At 40.2% G+C, this 19,922-nt stretch overlaps 1 protein-coding gene across 1 annotated transcript in view; it reads left to right on the top strand.

Annotated features, from left to right (window-relative positions):
- adipor2 (adiponectin receptor 2) overlaps positions 1–19,922 on the top strand; it is a 37,847-nt gene that overhangs the window by 5,171 nt on the left and 12,754 nt on the right. The window contains exon 2 of the mRNA XM_017494327.2: positions 6,453–6,688. Coding sequence (XP_017349816.1) covers positions 6,671–6,688 — 18 coding nt within the window. The 5' untranslated portion in view covers positions 6,453–6,670. The remainder of the gene's footprint in view (positions 1–6,452; positions 6,689–19,922) is intronic.

Below are 19,922 nucleotides of genomic sequence, written 5' to 3'. Positions count from 1 at the left end.
TCACGATATGTAGGTTGAGTAACATTTTCCCAGCAATACAGCAATGTTGCATTACAATAACTGTTTGATGCTTCTACAGAAATACTTCAAATATTTAAAAACCATTTCTCAAAAGCAAAAACTTTCACGCTGACAGGAGGGACAAACATCTACACTGTTTTTTTTTGTTTGTTTGTTTGTTTTGTTTTTTTTAAAACAATTAAAAATATTAAGGATGTACATTAGTATTTTAACATTAATTCAGCTACTCGGTTTGTAATCATATAAAGGCTAAATTGACGATTAAAAAAAAAGGTTTAATGATATTCCATGAACGGTTTTAATGGATGTTTTAGCCGTGTCATGCCTAACACATTGGAAATCCCATCGTATTGATACTGTAGTACAAATTAGGGTTTTGTTTTTGTTTGACTCATGATGGGAGGAGGGACCAAAAACAACCCATGGGGAAATTTTCACCGCACAGATGTGCAGCGTTTTCACATTTCTCAGAGAAGGAATAGAAACCGAAAAAAGACGGAAGACGAACGCAGACGTCCAGGTTTCACCAGTAAGTTTAGAGTATTACAAAATGAACGGGACAACGCCAAAAACGTCTGGCGACTCATCTTTCATCATTTCCGATGAGGCTGCGAACACCCTGCATGCGTAATTGTATACAGGATTAAAAACGCAAAGCGTCATAGTTTTGAATAGAGGCGTTAGTTACAGTGAAAAATTACGACGAGGTGCGATGACGTTGTCTAAAAACATCCGTTTCAAACCTGTGCTGAAAATGAAAGGGGGAGGGGGAATTATAAATTAATACAATTAAATCTTTGCACTATAAAATCCTCTAGCTGTTCTACTTTCTTTGTAGAAAGATGATGCTGAGAAGGAGTTTTCTGTAAAACCTCTGACAATCAGTATTAATCACTTTGTTGGTTTAAGCTGAAAAATAACTAGCGTGGCAATCTGCGGCGCTGCTCAGCCTGAAATGGACAACAGCGGCGTGTTCTACTGTGTGATCGCTAGCCATAGCGTATGATAATGTTACGAACACGCTCATGTATTTTTATGTGAATTTTGGGATATCGTGTAAAAAGGCGCTGGATGGAAACACCAGATGTGAATAAGATCTCCAAAATGCACGTAAAAAAACTCAAGCACTCGATTGAGGCGGATAAGAATAAAATAAAATAAATTACAAAAAAACAAATAAACTCTTTGTCATGTGATGTAGTCTCAACAAATCATGCGATTGGATAATTGCCTCAGAAATGTAAACATTTGTATTTGTACTTTGCGCCAGTTTCCCCGTAGGTGACGATTTTGTTCTCTTGGACACGGTGCTTTATTTGCAAATGTTTTATGCGATGTTCAGATTTTTCAAACACTAAATTTGCAACTTGGGTGGAAACATAGATAATGTATTATGTTTACAGCGGGGGAAATAAGCATTGGACACGTCAACATTTTTTTTTCGGTAAATATATTTTACTGCCCACTCCGCCAGACTGACTAAGTTCCAGAAAGGTGTAATTCCTCAGAGCGCAGTGTGAGTAACTTGAACTGGTGGGTAGATACTAATAGACGGAAAATTTTAATCTGTACTGTAACAATGGAGCGCAGCATGACTGATCATGATGCCTGAAACGTGGAGGAAGAAATTTCCTCAAGATTAACACACTTTTAGTAGCCTCGACTTAATGCACTGCTCCATTACAAATAATGTAGATGACCGATAGTCATTAGAGTATAGAGAGTAGTTCCTTGGCTGTTTGAGTCTCTCTCTCTCTCTCTCTCTCTCTCTCTCTCTCTCTCTCTCTCTCTCTCTCTCTCTCTGTGTGCACATTTCCACAACAATGCAGCGTGAAAGAGGCGTCGAGTGTGCATCGGCCATGAAGACTCCAGTCAGTGTGGCTCCTGACTCTGCTGCAAACAGCCCTTTTGCAACCCCCCTCTCTCTGCTGTAATTGGCACCCCCTTCAGTTTCATCTATTACTCTCGTGCATGCAGAGAACCTGCTTTTCTTGCACACCCTGTCTGTCAGTCGAGTACTGTCAGTCATTACAGCCTAGTCTTATGACCGAGAGGCAAAAGACAAAAAGCCCTTTAGAGTGGATCACTCTGTGTGTCTGCAAGTCATACGGCTCATAAAGCACCAAGATCTGCCTTTGTTTGGACTCGCTCATACCCCCGGTTTGCTGGTTTTGTTCTCTGGACTCCCCCCAACACACACACACACACGCCATATTACAACCACTCGGGAGAATAAAAAAAAAAAGTCAGATGTTTTGGCCTGAGAGATACGCGAGCCGTCGGGACATCGTTCGCTTGCACCAGTGACGTCTAGTCACACAAAGGTCACGCTTCTTCTTTTGGGATTTTCTCAACACAGTGAACTCATTCGCTGCACTTTAATCGTCGACCGGACATCTGAGCCGTTGAGTATTCTTTATTAAGTCGTAGCGAACTCCCTTAACGCCCGTATCATGCAGTCGGAGCAATTTATGGAAATGTTTGTTGTACGAATCAGTGGTTCAGTTAAAATTTTTACCTAGCGCATCTCAATGTCACGCAATCACTTAAGTTGAACTAAAATACCGATTCGGTTTGTTCGGTGTCAGAGCTGTTTATGAGAAATGTACTTAATGAATGATGTATACGTATGTTTGAAATGAGTGCAGTTTTTAAGTAAAATTGCGCCGCTTCCTCCCTAATCATTTTAATGATCTTTTAGCAGGAGCCATAAGTATTTATTACATCATTAAAGATGATAAATATTTCACTTTCCTGCCAGTTTACCAGAGCAGTTAGTCAAGCAAACTTTCAGTGTTTTGTATAGAGCCTGTAAAGATCTATATGTTAATCTTCTGTCACGTCGGCAGTTCTGAATCCATTTTAGCTTCACGTTTATCTATGTAAAGCGAGTTTTATATTTGCATCTGTGTGTTTGTGTTTTCTGTTAGCGAGCTACCAACTCGTAGCTTTGTTTTCTTCAGTCATTACCGATTCGAATTGCAACAAGGGTCAAGTGCGTTCTTGGCCCTGAGCAGAGAGGCTACTTCTCACCACTTGATGAACACACATTTCCACTCCACCTTCTTCACTTTCTAATTGGATCTGTCAGAGCGCCACATGTTTCCACAAGAGTGGAATGAGGGGAAGTGGAGACGGTAGAGTTGAGAAGTTGTTTGAGTTTACTCAAACAAAGCACTTTGTGTTGTACTGCTGAGAACGTGTTTATGCTTGTGCTCGTTTGTACTCGACGCGTGACTTGTCCACTAGATCCCTGTCCATCTGGTGATGTTAAACACACTGACGAGCTCTGTTTCTCTCGATCGCTGTCATCTTGAATGTCGTCATGATCTGCGTGTCAAATCACTCTGACTATACATCCAAAAGTATTCAATCATCTAGAAACTCCAGACGGCTGGTACTCAAAATGGACATTTCAGTAGGATTGAAGGCTACATGAGAGGTTTTTAAACGTAATAAGAAAACTTGTACTCTATGTCGAATAGTACACATGTGATTTGAGACAAGTTTTAGTCAGTAAAGGAACCAGTGCTGCGTGGTGCTATACTGCCTCCACTATTTATGTTGGTATTTGCAGCCGTATCGTGTACATATACACATAGTGAAGGGTTTCTGAGCTGTTCTGCAATAGCATCCATTTTTTAAAATCTCGTACAGTAATGAGTGAAAGCACTATCGTCCTAACACTCATTGATCTTCAGCTCAGTTGTGTGAAGTTTTTTTTTTTTTTTTTTTTTTTTTTTTTTGTTGGGGGGGGGGACCAATTAGTATAGTTTAAAACGCTATAATATATTTTTTTTTAATGGTGGGCAGTGCCAAGAACAGATAATGTTCTTGAAACTTTTTGATATAAACTATTCCAAACGAGTGATTTTTTTTTTTTCTTCTTTCTCTCTTATTTTCATAAATTTAGTTGGAACACTAGTTCTTGACAAATGCATTGTTGTGAGTATGTGGGCAAGTTTTGCACGGTGTCTCGTATGGTACATCTCCCACTGCTAGCATAAGGATTAGTGATTAGGATTAGTGTGTCTTGTGTCTTTTATACTGAATTATTCTGAAAATTCCCAAAGTGACAAACGAGGATCGTATGCCATTTCTTTCGTCACTCAGCTAGCTATGGCTATGTAAATATCTTAGTAGCTACATATTTATTAAAACCCCATTTGTCACTCTAGGTATTTCTCTCCCATTACATGACATCTACCAGGTTGGATGTTTGCATGCGATTCCTCCGATGAAGAAGAACCTCCGATGACATAACTGGCTAACTGGCCTCTTGTTGTGCTAATTGACAGAGGAGAAAGTTCTGCCATCTTTCCCATCCAGAGCTAGGCCAATTATGCTGTCTTGGACTCCTGGCCATGGATGACTAGCTATACTGTTAACCGCTGAAAATTAACCCTAGACCCCATGCTTCAGTTTTGCATAAAATGCTCTTGGCACTGAACCTTTTAGTTTTAATGAAATGGTTTTTCTTAGCCTTACATGTTTTCACACATGATTGTATCTCGGTGCGAGCAAACATAGCCGCACGGCAGATTTCCCCAGGAGTTGTGTGTTCGAGCTGAAGAGTTCATCAAAGTGGACAACCTTGTCTGTCACTCTAGATCTAGCTGGGTGTGTGCACTTGATAAGCATGTGTGACCTTCTTAAGCACCTGCTGTATGTGCGTTTAGTTTGGAAGGACACGCGAGAGTAGTGTTCTTGTCTCGGTTTGCTTGCTGGCTAGGACAAGAGCCATGGCACACTTGTACAAAAGCCAAACTTCTTCTTCTTTTTTTCTTTTTTTTTCTTTTTCTTTTTCTTTTTCTTTTTTTTAGCCTGCAGCTGTGGTCATGCTTTTGAGTTAGAATGAGAATAAATTTTGAGTGAGGAAGATGGAAACAGCCAGACACTCTTGCAGCTGTGGCTATACAAAGTATTGCTTCAATTTCAAGAGCGAAATAAGCACTGATTCAACCACTTCCGTTTTTAGAAATGATGTTTTTTTTTTATGGCAAGGCAAAGTGGACCAGTTCATTAATAAGGAGAAAGGACTAAGCCAGGATTTTGGATTCAGCCCTTGAACTTTAGTCAGAGTGTTCGAGGTGCTTTACTGCAAATGGCCGTATGAAAGGCTTTGCATCGAGCGATTGGCATGGCATGAGGTTGGCCAGCGGAGCGGTAAAACTTGGCAGTCATGTGCTTTCTGGCGTGATTCTTATCGCACTGGGAGGTGGTGTAACGTTCTTGTTCTCCTCCCAAACAGTTCTTTGTGTACTTTAGCTTAACTGAGCGTCCTGCTACTGAGGCAAAAGTGCACGCTAATATTTAAAAAATGGTTTGGTTTTAACCTTGTTTGTTTTGTGTTTAAGTTAAGACAAACCTCTCAAAGCTTTAAGGTTTTCCCTTAATAAAACTCTTCCTTCAACTTCAAGCTCTGTTGGCTTGGTTTCGAGTAGTGCAGAAGTCCTTACGTTTCCTAGATTGCACATGTCGTCCACCAGCATTTTTATTTGTTACAATTTTGGGAGTAGTCCCTCTAGGTTCTGTCACCGACACCATCTGTTTGGACGTGGATATGCCTTCCTGCTATTCCCAGCGGCATTTGCATGTCTTTCGTCACTGAAATCTTTCTCTCAGATGTTTCCTCTGTAGCCTAGTCTGTTATTGTCTAGGTTGTTGATTTGGCGCCTCGAATTCCGAGGAAAAACTGCAGGGGTTCCTGCAGAGCCCAAACGTCTGGGACTCTTGACACACTGGAGATGTTGCTTGAAGCGATGGACTCGGCGATGTCCTCAGAGTATTATGCTGAAAACTGTGTGATAAGTCATATCGTCACTAATCTCTAGATTAAGTAGGAGAACACGTGTGGTTGTCGACAGACTGTTCTTGCAGATGAGAGATCACGGTCGATCTTCCATCAGTCTAATGCATGCTTCTTTTTTTTTTTTTTTTTTCTTTTCGTTTTTTCCTCTCTACTTTAGTCATATTAAAGCACTAATCAGTTGTCTCAATAACGACCCCTCTGTCAGTCCATCTTCAGGTCAACTCTGCAATTTTAGGATGTTTAGAATGTTAATTGCTTAATTTTGTCATGTGGTACAACTGTCTGGAAGCATCTTCGCTCCACTGCTCATTTATTCAGCGTTTTTTTCTTCATGTTCCTTGTTTGTACATCGCATACGGTTTATGGTTAACTTTAGCTGAGTGTCTGAGTGTTCATTAGTGTTGAGGCTGAGAAGAAGTATTACTTTCCTTCGAATATGCTTGATCCAGTGACACTAAAACGGCTTCAGGTTCTTAGATGCTACGGTGTACGTGATCTTTAATTGGCTCGGTATCCTTTGGAACACTATAATGAGGTGTTTGACTGCTGGAGCATTAATAACTCAATAAAAATAACACACATCGCATTCTTTAACGGTCTCCTGATCTCACATTCGCAGGTTTTCTGGTCCGCCGTGGCACATCTAGAGTCTGGAGAAAATCATCCTGGTGTCGAGCGGCAGTACGAGAGAGAAAGGAAACTCCAGGAGACAAGCTGGACAGAGCGGAGCAGAGGGAGGAGGGCGAATGCCCAGAATTCATTTTGAGACACAGAGGGTGCAACAGTGACTGTGACAGCGGCAACAGCAGCAACTCCACCTCTGACAGCCAGGACACCATGAGCCCAGGCAGTGGGGTGAGGAACAGCATGACGAAATCAACACTGATTCAATACACAAACTGCTTTAACCTCAGACGAGTGTTTCACAAAACGTACCTCAACTAGTGGAGTTTTGTTGTTAACACTTTAATAGCATTCATTAGAATAATGACTTCGATAGGTGCTATAACAGTTAGGGCTGGGTGATAGTACAATATAATACTGATATTGTGATTAGTTATGTCTCAATATACTTTACTGATATACACTACCGGTCAAAAGTTTAGGCACACTCATTCTGTATATAATAATAATAATAAAGTCATCGAAACTCTGGAGTAACACAAATGGAACTATGAGAATTATGTTGTGATTTAAAAAAAAAAAAACTCCCAAAATAAATCTAAATAATTTAATCTTTATAATTCAAATAATTCAAAGTAGACACCCTTTTTGTCTAGAATTTCCAGAAATGTATTCTTGGCGTTTTCTTGAGCGGTTTCTTGAGGAATTTCCCCGAGATGCTTTTTAAACAGTATTAAAGGAGTTCACACCGACGCTGGACTCTTATCATCTGCTTTTCAGAATATCTCGCTCTGAGTCATCTGTTTAAAAAAAATAAATAAATAAATAAAAAAATAAATAAAAATACATTTTTGGGAAATAAAATGTTTGTTTTCGAAAAGAAATGAATATGTTGGCGCAATTTATATTTTTGTCTAAAACACAGATTTCAAACATTTAATCACAGACCTTCAGATCAAAAGGTTTTTAACATCATGAGAAACGTTTCAGTCGAGTGTCCACAAACTTTTGACCGGTAGTGTGTAGTGGATCTCATAATCTTTTTACACAAAAATCCATAAATGCTGGTTAAAAGTTTAATCCAATACAAAGGAAAGGAAAAACACAGCCTTCTTAACCTGACGAACATCTACAGCCTGCGCTACTCACTACCACTGTGCTCTTAGAACCAATAATAAATAAATAAACAAACAAATAAACACCGCAAGATAAACAGGCAGCACTTCACCGAGCACGGAGCTCATAGCAAAGAAAGGTTCAAGTGTCGCTTCAGAGATACGGACTTGGTACAGGTTTGAAAAGTACGATGAACAGGTTTATGTAAAATAATGCTGCGTTGCATCCTTTCTTTAAATATTCCGTCTTTAAACAGAACCGTTGTTTGCGCTATTTACTATAAATGTTGCCGTTACTATTGTTACACATCTTATAACACATTTTCCAAAGTCCGTTCTAATAAATAAAATAAAAAACTTTGGGGAATTTTATCATTTGTAATGGCATTATGTAAGAACAACAAAAATTTAAATCGTATTCAAGAATCATTTGTAAAGTTGAAAAACACCATATGTGGGTCTTCCCCAAAATGTCGCTACAAAGCACACATTTGTATACGATGTCTTATGTCATAGCTTTACCATTTCCCTTCACTGGAACCAAGATGTTCTTTGTCACATCGCCAACCTCCGAACTAAATAGCTTTGTGTACGTTCTCAGACTTTAAATGCAACTATAAAGGGATAAACCGGTATGACCTGAGTGCAGGTTGTTAAATTAATACGAAGTTGTAGTGGTATAAGAGGAATGAAATGCTTCCTTTTATTGGAAAAGAATTCACTTTGGGGTTTTCACAGTAACACCGCTTCGTATGTGGTTCACAGCACACCATGACCTCATTGATTGTTTCACTATAAGAGCACAGCCCATCATACATTTCTTCCGTATGTGTGGTTTGTGTGTGTGTGTGTGTTTGAGCGAGCAGCTCTAGCTTAACCAGCGATGTACGTCCATGTCGTCATATTAACTGGAAATAAAAACACGGTCATTTTGTGGTGCCTGGATGTGGTGTGTGGACAGACTGTGGTAGGTGTAAATCTATCTCGGTACAGTAGAAAGACGCCGTACTGACTCTCAGGGTCGTGATGGATCTCCAGAAACCTGAACAGGGTGCTGAAAGTTTAAACAGGCCGCAGTATTCAGTAACAGGTGCTGGATAAGCTTGTTTGCATATCGCGTCTGATCGTCATGGTACAGGTGTTTTCTGTTCCAGAAACGGTCCACATGGAAAACAGCTTGTGCGGAAGAAGAGTTTAAAAACAAACGTGTTTAAACGATCATTAAACTCGCTATAGTTTTGCTGACAATTTGCTAGCAAGTCTAAGGATCATGATGCATATCGCGTATCGTAGAAATGTATTGTGATGTGATATCTTTGCCACGTTTTCCAACCCTAAGTCGGATTAAACGGATAATGTATTCTAAACAGGCACAAGTAGAAGGCGCACTGTTCTTCTTGTTGGTTTGTTTTTGTTTGTTTGTTTGTTTGTTTGTTCTTGGCATCTGGTTGAGACTCCCATAGGACGCAACCCAAACGGAGGTTTTTCATGTTAATGCGATGAAGGCATGAGCATGAAGCTCGCAGGACAAAGAAAGACCTCCTTCATTCAGTCGTTTGTAACTGCGTAGTCCGGGTAGTGGTGGCTTTAAATTTGGCCACAAGTAAGTAAAATACTAGTAAATTTCTGTTGGAGACCAGTTATGAAATCGAGCGGTGTCGAGCGGTATACCCGATCCAGAAATCACACACCTTGTTGATTTCTAGGTTTTTACTTTGGTGCTTTATAGAGTTTCCGTGGGCGTAGAGTTCATATTTCATTAAAAACAAAATTCCCTTCTGGTTTAGGCCACGCCCACTTCAGATGCAAATCGTGATTCAAAGATTATGGCATTGCGTTACATCCGTAATGTACGTAACTATCTTTCCCTAACCGGAGTAATAATAAAAGGGTCTTGTTGTTCAGAATGCATGGAGTGTTAAAATAGAACTTCTCGAACATTCAAAATATTCATGGCACACTCCCAGCAGGACATTTAATACTGTCGCTGCTTTGTGAAATTCAGTTTAACAAACTGCCAAACCTGTCTTTCCTGGTTATTAGGGCATGCTGTGAAGCATGCTGAGCCCTGTGTACGTACACGACTAAACAGAAGGTATTAAAGCTCTATCACAGCCAGTTCTGAGCTTCTCATTATCCGGCGAAACGTCCGAGTTTGTGTAAGAAAGTTTTTCCCGTGATTCGGTGTTCCTGCTCTTCCAGGAATAGTTATAGCAAAAGATTCATGTTTGTTTAAAAGAAAAGGGAAGAGGAAAGTTATTTTCTAATCTGGATCCGGGACAGTTCGAGATATTGAGATGAACTGTTGAGTTCTTTCTTTCAAACACATAGTTGGCACTGCTGTGAACCCAAAGCTCAATGGATGTGTTCCATACAGAAATATTCATCGGTCTGAATGGCTTCTTTATGAGTCTCAATTGAATTATTTTTTTTTAATATGTAATATTTGGCACATTGTTAAAATGTATGTTAATATTAAATTATGAAATCTAATGCAGTTTTTGCTATTGATGTGACCATGACAGCAAGCTTGTGAGTGTGCCAATTAGTTAAGGTCATGCTGTGTGTACCACTAAAGCTTGTTACTCTGACTAGGGGTAGGGGGAGGGGGAGGGGGGGGGGGGGGGACTTGGAAAAGACTTGGAATTCCTTCTCGGAAAGTTGGGAAGATGTCCACAACCCTGAGTTCAGTGTCAACAGTAAATAAAAAAAATATCACGTCACTACTTTACATGAGTTTATAGAAATATTTCACGTTATCTATTTCGTTAATCTGTTACTTATGTTAACTTATGTTAATCTATGTTGATTGTAAATACATTAGTTGGTTAAAGGTGCAATAATAATAATAGTAGTAATAATAATGGTGGTTTAAGCTATGACCACAGCACAGATGTATTAAATGGTTCAGAAACCTGACTTCTGATCCAGAATGTGTGTTTGTGCTTAGGTGTGGCTCTTGTCAGACATTTCATCGATACTACTCTACAGGACACTGTAGATTCTGGGGCGGAGCTTTGTGAACATGGGTTCACGGAGTAAAAAAAAAAAATCATTCCAATGTCGAATCCACCTACTTAACCGTTTTAGACCTAATCTTCAAAACAAAATCGACTTGATTTACCCTAATGCACATGTTAAATCTATAACAACGTCTATACAGTTCGCCGTTCGCTCCTTGTAGCTCCGTCCCGAGCTCGAAAATGGCATAATTTAAGTTACAGTTAAGCGGCATTAGTTCAGCATGTTAGCTGAGACATCGGTCTAAAACGACACAGATTTATTCAGATTGAGCTCAGTCAGTTGAGCAGTCTCAGGAATAAAATGACAGGTGTGGCTCCTGAGTGATTTTCATTCCAGCCATTCAGGAGCCACACCTGAGAGTCAGTTGAGGCTCAAGATCAGCTGATTAAACCGGAGAAATTAGGCGTGGCTTCTCCTTGGCTGGAATGAAAATCTGCAGCCACACCGGCTCTTTGCGGTTAAGATTGGCCTTCCATGCTTTACTCTATTCCCTTTTACGTTGTGATCATACTTCATTATAAAGAAAACATGATCTGTTCAAATGAACTGATCGATCTGATTATTACAGATTTGTAGGCTGCATGTAAATGTTATGACTGCATAGGATATCGTTTAGTAATCGTTATTGCACTATTGGCCCTTGTGATTGAAGGCTCCAGATGTTTTCTGTGTGTTTACATAAATTCTAAAGCATTGGCATGATTTAAAAAAAAAAAAAAAAAGAAGAAGAAGAAAAAAGAAAATGTAATCAATTAGTGCTCAATTTCTAACTGTGACTCATCACAGGTCTACCCGATTGTATTGGTGTGCTGTAAAAGCGCATCGCAGTCGCATTGTGTTCGCTGTAATGTGCTTTTCTTGTCCTAGTCCTGCTCAACGTAGGTGTTGAGTCATTTCAAGAGTAAACGACTTCAGTCTTATGACTTTGGGAATTGTATTCTTTTTTTTCTTTTTTTTCGCCCTCTCTCTGTGCTTTCTCGTGTACATGCAGGTTTGTGGTTTGCCTTGCACTCGTATCCCGCCCTGTGTTTAGAAACGTGAAGTGGTCAGGTTATTTGTTTTAGCCACAGACTTATTGTTGGCTGTTGAGACGCTTTACGGATAAAAGACTCCCTATCAGAGGAAAACTGAGATTGTGTTTATTCCTCTTCAGCCCGCACGTATGTGGCGTCCTACTCGCAAAAACATAAACACATCATGTCGTTGATCATCCAGGTAACGACACACAGTATTAATAATCGGGTGTGTAAACGTTTTGAACTGGTTCATTTGTGTAAATTCAGTTATTGTGTTTTGTGGATTATATCTAAACATCTGTTATGTGAAATAGCTTATTCAGGGCAGAACTAACTAAATAAATAATAACGACGAAATTCTATTTTTATGATCCCTCTTCTTCTTTTAAATGATTCAGTATTTTTGCAGACTCTGCAAGGCGTGTGTAAACTTATGACCTCAACTGTACCTGCATATACGTTGACGCTTTGCCATGTTTTAGATGTGGCACTTGACCTACATTCAAGTTTAAAGCAGATTGTATTTCATGTAGGTCATGAGTCATGAATGCGGGTCATTAGACAAGCAACACTGATGAGACAATAGAAGTAGGTTAAAGCATCTTCACTTCTGAACATAGCAAGGCTGTGATCTCACCATGTGAGTGTTACTGTTTTTAAGAAAAGAAAACGTCAGTCTGCAGGGAAGTATTTCTTAGCGTTTGATTGTATAGCCTAGACTAGTTTGAAGAAATCCTGTTGTTTTTTTTGTGTGTGAGTGCTTAAATCCTTCTCAAAGTATACAAAGTGAAAGGTTTGTTTAAACGTGTGAGCTGTTCTCCGTGTGTTTGTCACATGTCCACGTTTTACTGCTCAGAGACTACTCTGTACAAGGGTCACTTCCTGAGAAACCTTCCACATGACCGCATGGAGCGTGTTCTGGTTTTGAGGAACAGAGTGAAATGAAAAGGGAAAGGAATGGATGTAAATGCTCTATAGGAAAACGGAGCTGATATTACTAAATACAGATGACTTAATGCAATTTTCCAGAATGCAGAGCTCGCAGGAGGAGAGCAGACCTATGCTTTTAAACATGTGACTCCTTAAGGTGGACCTCGGTATGAGAGACGGCGGGATTACGTTACATTAACTCGGGGAGAGAGAGAGAGAGAGAGAGAGAGAGAGAGAGAGAGCGAGACACACACACAGAGACACACACACACACACACACATAGAAGAGAGTCACACACACATAGAAGAGAGTCACACACACATAGAAGAGAGTCACACACACATAGAAGAGAGTCACACACACATAGAAGAGAGTCACACACACACATAGAAGAGAGTCACACACACATAGAAGAGAGACACACACACACACATAGAGAGACACACACACACACATAGAGAGACACACACACACACATAGAGACACACACACACATAGAAGAGAGACACACACACACATAGAACAGAGACACAGAGTGAGAGCGACAGACAGGCATACAGAGCGACAGAGAGAGACAGACACACAGAGCGACAGAGAGAGACAGACAGACACAGAGAGAGAGAGAGAGAGAGAGAGAGAGACACAGACAGGCAGACAGAGCAAGAGAGAGAGAGAGAGAGAGAGAGAGGTGCTGGTGAAAGGATTTTTCCGCCCTATAGCATTTGCCTTTAACCCAAAAACACAATCAAGATTAAAGCTAAAAGTGATGTTACAATAACAAGTCTGTGACCTGACCTTGCTAAGAGTCTGGGTAGTCCATAGTGGACAATATGTTATTGCCTTTGTCCTGTACAACCTTTGTTACAGTGACACCGCCATCACACTCCGAGCTTAGCCAATACAGCGTTATCTTTTACCCTCGATGAGAACACAATAGTAAAGGATATTGAAATCTGGATACTACTTGAGAGCGATACAGGTCACGTCTGGTTTTATCTGGCCTAGTGGCGTACTGCCCACTGTCGCCAGCCTTGTTAAACCTGTAGTGAAATGAACCGTGCAATCTTTCACAGTCTGCTCCATACATTGTGGAACACCTGCAGGGGGTCTGTGAAAATGTGCACGGCATGTCAAGTAGTCTCACAGTTCGGCTTCATCACACAATTATTACCACATCACCGAATTAAGACTTTCATAAATCTTTTTTTCTTCATTATACGATAGTGAGTAGTCCGCCGATTTACTTTCAGACCTTCTTTCCTGTGAGGAACGACTGTAAAGGATTAATGAGTGCACCATTATGGACTGAAGTTCTCCGAGAACATCGAAGGACATGGTGTGTTGAGAAAAGAGAGGGGAAAAATAGCTTTTGTCCAAATCTTTATTATTCTCAAAGTATTATTAATATTATTATTATTATTATTATTATTATTATTATTATTATTGCTGCTATTTACGGTGTTATTAATCCCAGATGGTTAACTTTGAGAAAGTGTGTGGTGTTCTAGTGCTCTAGATGGATGTAAGGGCAGACTAACAGGGTCTTCATATCTTTCCTTCCCTAAAGGCTGAGAACGTGTTTGCTTGGTTATAGTGACATTTCAGCCTCCTAAGCCCAAAGGAAACCTCCATATAAACAGAAGTGTATATAATGTTTGAACCAGGAACAGCTCTATGCTCAAAAGCGTTGGAGTACTTAACCTATCCCGAGACGTCACGCTGTATACTCGCGGTCATTTTGAGGACCGGATAAGAGACCGACTGCGTTGGTGTTCATTTATACGGATAATTGACTGCACTTATACACTTCACTACATTTAATACACCCAACAGTCAGGAGAGACAGGGAGACGGGGAGTGTATGCCTGAGATGAATATTCCATATCAGGAGAACACAAATGTGTAAGTTTCCTGCCAGTTAAAGTGGAATCAGCAGCACATAAAGATCCCAGTCTATATTATCCGCCATGTCGAGGTATTGTTTATTCTCTTCTGAGGTAAAGTGAATCATTTCACCTCGAGTCACGTTTGCCTCGTGCCAGAATTTCAGTCCTAAATATGGCACCCGCAACAGAAAAATATAGCTCTAATATATCATTTAAATGCCTTCATGCCACAGTGCTGCCACACACTCTGTCCTGATTGGTGTTGATTCATTTTTCATGGGCCTGACAAATAGTGCTTGAGTTCTCATTAGTAGGGTTTTTTTTTTGTTTTGTTTTTTTTTAAGCTGCTATTGCTATGATGGGAATTAACTCGTAGTTTGTCTACGGAGATTACAGGAGACTCCAGTGTCAGCAGTTTGTAAAAGCAACGTGGAAGTAATACTGCTCCTTTTTTAAATTTTCTGGCATGGGGAAATGTAGCTATAAATAAATGTTTAAAAAATAATGACGTTATTCTTTGACAAAGAGACATAATTTCCAAATTGTACTCCTGGCAGATATTCAAATGGTTGTCATGTTAAGGGTCTTTGCTGGACGCTGATGTGGACCGGGCGTCCTTAACCAACCGCTCGGCTTTTCTGCCAGATGTCATGCCTTTCCGAAGGCCAGGAACAAAATGGCGTCGGATGTCCAGGAACGGCAGCAGACAGGGCTATATCTGACCTTTTTGCCTTTCAACGAATGTGTTTGTAGGAGTCGGTCGTTTCCGTGTATGTATGCGAGTGCTGGAGTATGAGCTCATTCAGCAAGAGACCTTCTTTTACACTTCAGTGCACAGGTTACGAGTTCTCCAGACCCCTCAGGGACACTTTGAGTGAATTTCTCAGACGTTATGGTTCCGCGTTAAATGCTTTTAGCAAATTATTAACGTTTTTATGGTTTTAAAACTTTTAAAGAAGTCTATCTGGCGTAATCATGACTGTTTCTCTTGTTTTATTCCGGGTTTATTTTTAAATGAAAGAAAGGACACGATGACCTTTTAAAGAGGCATTTCTTGCATGTAGTGTAAATGGTGAGAATGCTTTAGCGGTTATCGCCAGCTAATTTACACTGAGGAATATCCTGACTTTAAAAATATCACCGCTTTCAGTGAGCTGGGGTTTCTGTTCAGTGCTCTTAGTGTACGCTGATTTTATTTCCTTCTTTTCCTTTCTCCAGAAACAGTAAAAGGATTTTCAGACGCTTCCAGTCAGCACACGACCGAGTGAAATGTCCTAACCTTGCCGACGGACGCTAGTCAGTCCTTCGATGTAAAGTAGCTTATGGATGATGCAGATCATTAACGAGTCTGATTTTAATCTGCTCTCCAGACTCGTTTTAATAATATGACCTTCTGTCCATCAGATAATCTCGCACAGACACAAGGCTCCTTATGTTGTGTGATGAGGAAACCAGCGACCACCTGCTGAGGCCTGTATAGAAGCGATGTAATGGAAATCATTAGCATTAGAACAACAGAAACGACTAAAATGCTTATCTCTGACACACTTTTTGTGTTTGCTTTCACGTGAGACAGGCTCTCTGAACGACGGCAAATATCTTTTTGCGTTCGCAATTCACAGCACCTCGCGCTCGTTTTTAACGAACACGCTCCTTGATAACTCCGCCGTCCTCACACTCTTTGTTACCGATACTGTTTAAACACCATGAGATGTTTTTAAACCGAATTAGAGCCCCAAAGTCGGCTAAAGCGCCCGGGTTCCATGACCACTTTCTTGGGCGCTGTAGATTGCATTAGCATGAGGCTGGTGTTGTTTGATAGCTATCGAGCAGCTCTTTTAACAATTACAACATGGTTGTTTGACCATATAACCTATAAAACTTGTCGATTGTGATCCGGAGCGTTCCAAGCATTCCCGTTAATGGTGCAGCCTCGCCAGGTAAGAATGTGGTCATGTGAAAAGCGTGCTCGCTATATATTTAAACGCTACGGTTTGTGGGGATTGGGTCCTCTGGTGTTCAAACGGTGCAATTGCACTGTTAGATTAGATCATTATTAACAGAATGCCGATCTCCCACATTTCCACGATTCACGTCATCACATTTTTCATGTCGTCGTTACACCCCTAATCGTTAATCACGAAATACTTCTACTTCGCCGTCATCCGTCGTATCGTCTGGTCATTAGCGTGACAACATGCATTAGGACCGCAACACATAATGTCGCGTTTTGTTACCGCAAACGTCGCTGTATTCTTTCATTTTCACGCTTCAGACACAATTGTTTGACCCTGTGCATTCATTTTTGCAGTCAGCAAACACAAGGAGTAAATTAAACAAAGCTAACAAAGCCTCGAAGATGCTTGTTGTGCAGTTCGGCTGCCTGGGAAGCTTCTCTGCGAGCAGGTGGCCCGAGAATTAAAGCTGAGTCATGCAGTCAGAAAACGAACAAATTGTCCACTTCGATTTATTTTTTTTTGGTTCATGTGCACATGTATTGATTTGCTGAACCAAAGCTAATTTAGTGTCATTTTAGCCGCACTTTGAAACGGGGTCGGCGGAGCGGGCCAACACGCGGCTTGTCAGGACCAAATAATTCTTGTTTTCAAGGCCAAGCGATTTACTGGGTTCAGTAATGGACTGTATAGATCAGTATGGATCAGGAACGAGGCAACGTAGTGTTGTGTAGACCTCCGTAAGAGGAAAAAAGGCGGCCATCAGGTTGTTAACATTGCGTACACACTATTAACGTCTGTGTAAACATTTACCGAGACGGCGTATATGACAGGATAAAATGTACCAGAGTTATGAGTTTTTCTTGTGTGCCAAGCAGTAATTGGGAACTAATTGCAGCGTAGGACCTGAAGTGGGGAATTTGAAAAACAGCCGAACACAGAGCTGGAACGAGGAATCATTTGAGTCGATGCCGCCGAGTCATTGTTTTTCACACTCGGTATCAAGTAGGTCTATCGATAAAGACCAGTCGGCTCTCGCTCGCCGCTGTGAGCGTGGGGTACACGGTCAGTCAAGGCTGCGTTTGTAGTCGACACTCATTAAAGTCCAAATGTAAGCTCTGAGTGCACTTGGATCTAAAGCAGGACGGTTATTTAGACCCTCGATGAACTCTCGCTCTCTTCGTGAGAGGGTTATTTATCATCTCAAATAAATCGATTCTCAGTTTATTAAGAGGTGAAGTGTCTCACATCGTTTCAGGCTGGGTTTTTTGTTTGGTAGACTTCAGACTGCTGTATTTATATTTACATTGCCATACCTGATGCTGAGAACATTTAGACTAATACTGGAATTACACTTGTGAAATGAAAGGAACGTCATCTGTCGATCATTGCTCATTTAAAGAACCGTTATCGATTAATCGTTGACGAACGCAAGGCAGTATCGCATAATTCTTCCTTAAACATTCCTTTATTGATGTTTTATGTTTGTTTATTCATTTATTTGTATTATTATTTTGTTGATTTTAAAAAAATAGATATATTTTTAGCAGATTTTCCTCAGATTTGGGCCAAGACGCGTCATGTGACGTTGTCACAACACACCTTCAGCCGCCGCGTTCACGTGTCTCGAACACGAGTACAGCTAAACGGTGTCATTCACCGACAAACATCACTGTGAAAGATCGTGCAAAACAATTTTGTGCAATTGCGATTTCGCCGCTTCACGTAGTTTCCGGTAAAATAAGCACAAAAAACTGCGTTACGAGCAACTACACTACGTCGCAAGCTGCATCACAAATTCCGGAGAGAGAAAAAAGCCGCAGCAAAAACAAAACTCCGCAACAATCACAAAAATCCTGTTTGGACTGGTAAAGAAGTCCATCAGAGAAGCGCACAGTGTTTTTCAGGTTCTCAGCCGTAGCGTGTGCTCAGCCCTGAGTGGTGTGTTCACACCTCCTCTGTTGCGTGTAAGCAGATCAACCCGTCGCGTTTGTCTGCACGTGGTAAACATGCTCAAAAGCTCGAGGACAGTCATGATGAGTCATGTTTGTTTTGCGAATAGTAGCGAAACGCTTACGGGTCTGCGTGTGCAAAAACACCATTTATATCCTTCAGTCCAATTCGAGAGTGAACTCGTCACCTTCAAAAGTGTACCTGTAGCATTATGTGACGGAGCGAAGGTGAACTCGTCGCTTATAAACACACACGAACTCCACGTTAAATGATTTTAGATATTCTTAATTTTATGGACGCTGCGATTTATGTATTTATTCATAAGTCCTTTTCGGAATGAACTTTTTATACATGTACAGGAACGGAAGGTTAATGTACAGTCAGCGTTAGGGCTGTGCGATATGACCGTAATATTGATATTGTGATGCGTTATGTCACAGTACGTTTCTGTGAGATATCGGGCATCATATTTTTTGTTATTTTCTATGAATAAAATTAAATACAAAAATGAGTTTGACTACAAAATGTCCTACTTTAATCTTTAACATCGATTGTAAAAATGTCCATTTTACAGTCAGTGTTTTTATTAAAAAAAAAACTAAATTAAAATGATTCAAAAATATGTATCTATCCATCCATGTATAAATCAGGCTGTTTTTATTTTTATTATTTTAATGCAACACTACTGTATTGCTGGTATATCGTGTCCTAGAATTCAAAATAAATTTTATTGGACACACACAACCATAGACAGTATGACGGACAGTCGAAAAAAGGATCTCACTGCACGTGACATAAAATAGATTTTACATAAACCAAAATTTACTTGTAGAAAAGGACATATAATTTTTATATAATTTTTTTTTTTTTTTTTTTTTTTTTTTTTTTTTTTTTAATGAAGAAATGCTTTTGAGAATCGCGTTATATTTTTGTCACGGCGTCAATACAGAATGCCCGAATAGTCCTGTTTTAAAAGGATGATTATTATTATTATTATTATTATTATTATTATTATTATTATTATTTTATCCATTATCACTTGTATAGCGTTCTGTATAAATATTTCATTCAGATCTGTTTTTTGCCCCTTGTCTATTTTCATAAGGACCGGAGAGATGATGGTGCTCAACTTTTGAACACGAGGAGTGTACTCTTGAATAACCTACGCCACACACCCTCCACGGCTACCGATATGAATAGCTCTTTTATTTATTTAAAAAAAAGAAAAAAAAAGTTTAATTAGCTGGTTCTTCTCCAAAACCCCACAGTGGCCTTCTTGTTATTGGTCTGCTTAACACGGTCAAAAAGACATCCATCTGGTGCCCCTGGAAGGCATAAGGAGTCTCTATAAAACCCACAGCTGCTTGCGCACACACCCATAAGTGCACCACAACACTCGAAACCGACGAGGAGGAGGAATAGCGCATGCTTCAGAGCTGCTGTTCACCCCTATATTACCATCCTCCTATAATTTCATGTGGTTTCACAATGACCAGTGCACGCATGCATTTTAATCACGGGCAGACTGTAGAAAGACCTAAAAACAAACACACACACACACGCAGTGTATTTTGCTGGCAGGCAT

This window comes from Ictalurus punctatus, chromosome 19, assembly GCF_001660625.3.
Source record: "Ictalurus punctatus breed USDA103 chromosome 19, Coco_2.0, whole genome shotgun sequence".
Classification (NCBI taxonomy): Eukaryota; Metazoa; Chordata; class Actinopteri; order Siluriformes; family Ictaluridae; genus Ictalurus; species Ictalurus punctatus.
Note: the sequence above shows the minus strand (reverse complement) of the source record. Positions and strands in the feature narration are given on the sequence as shown.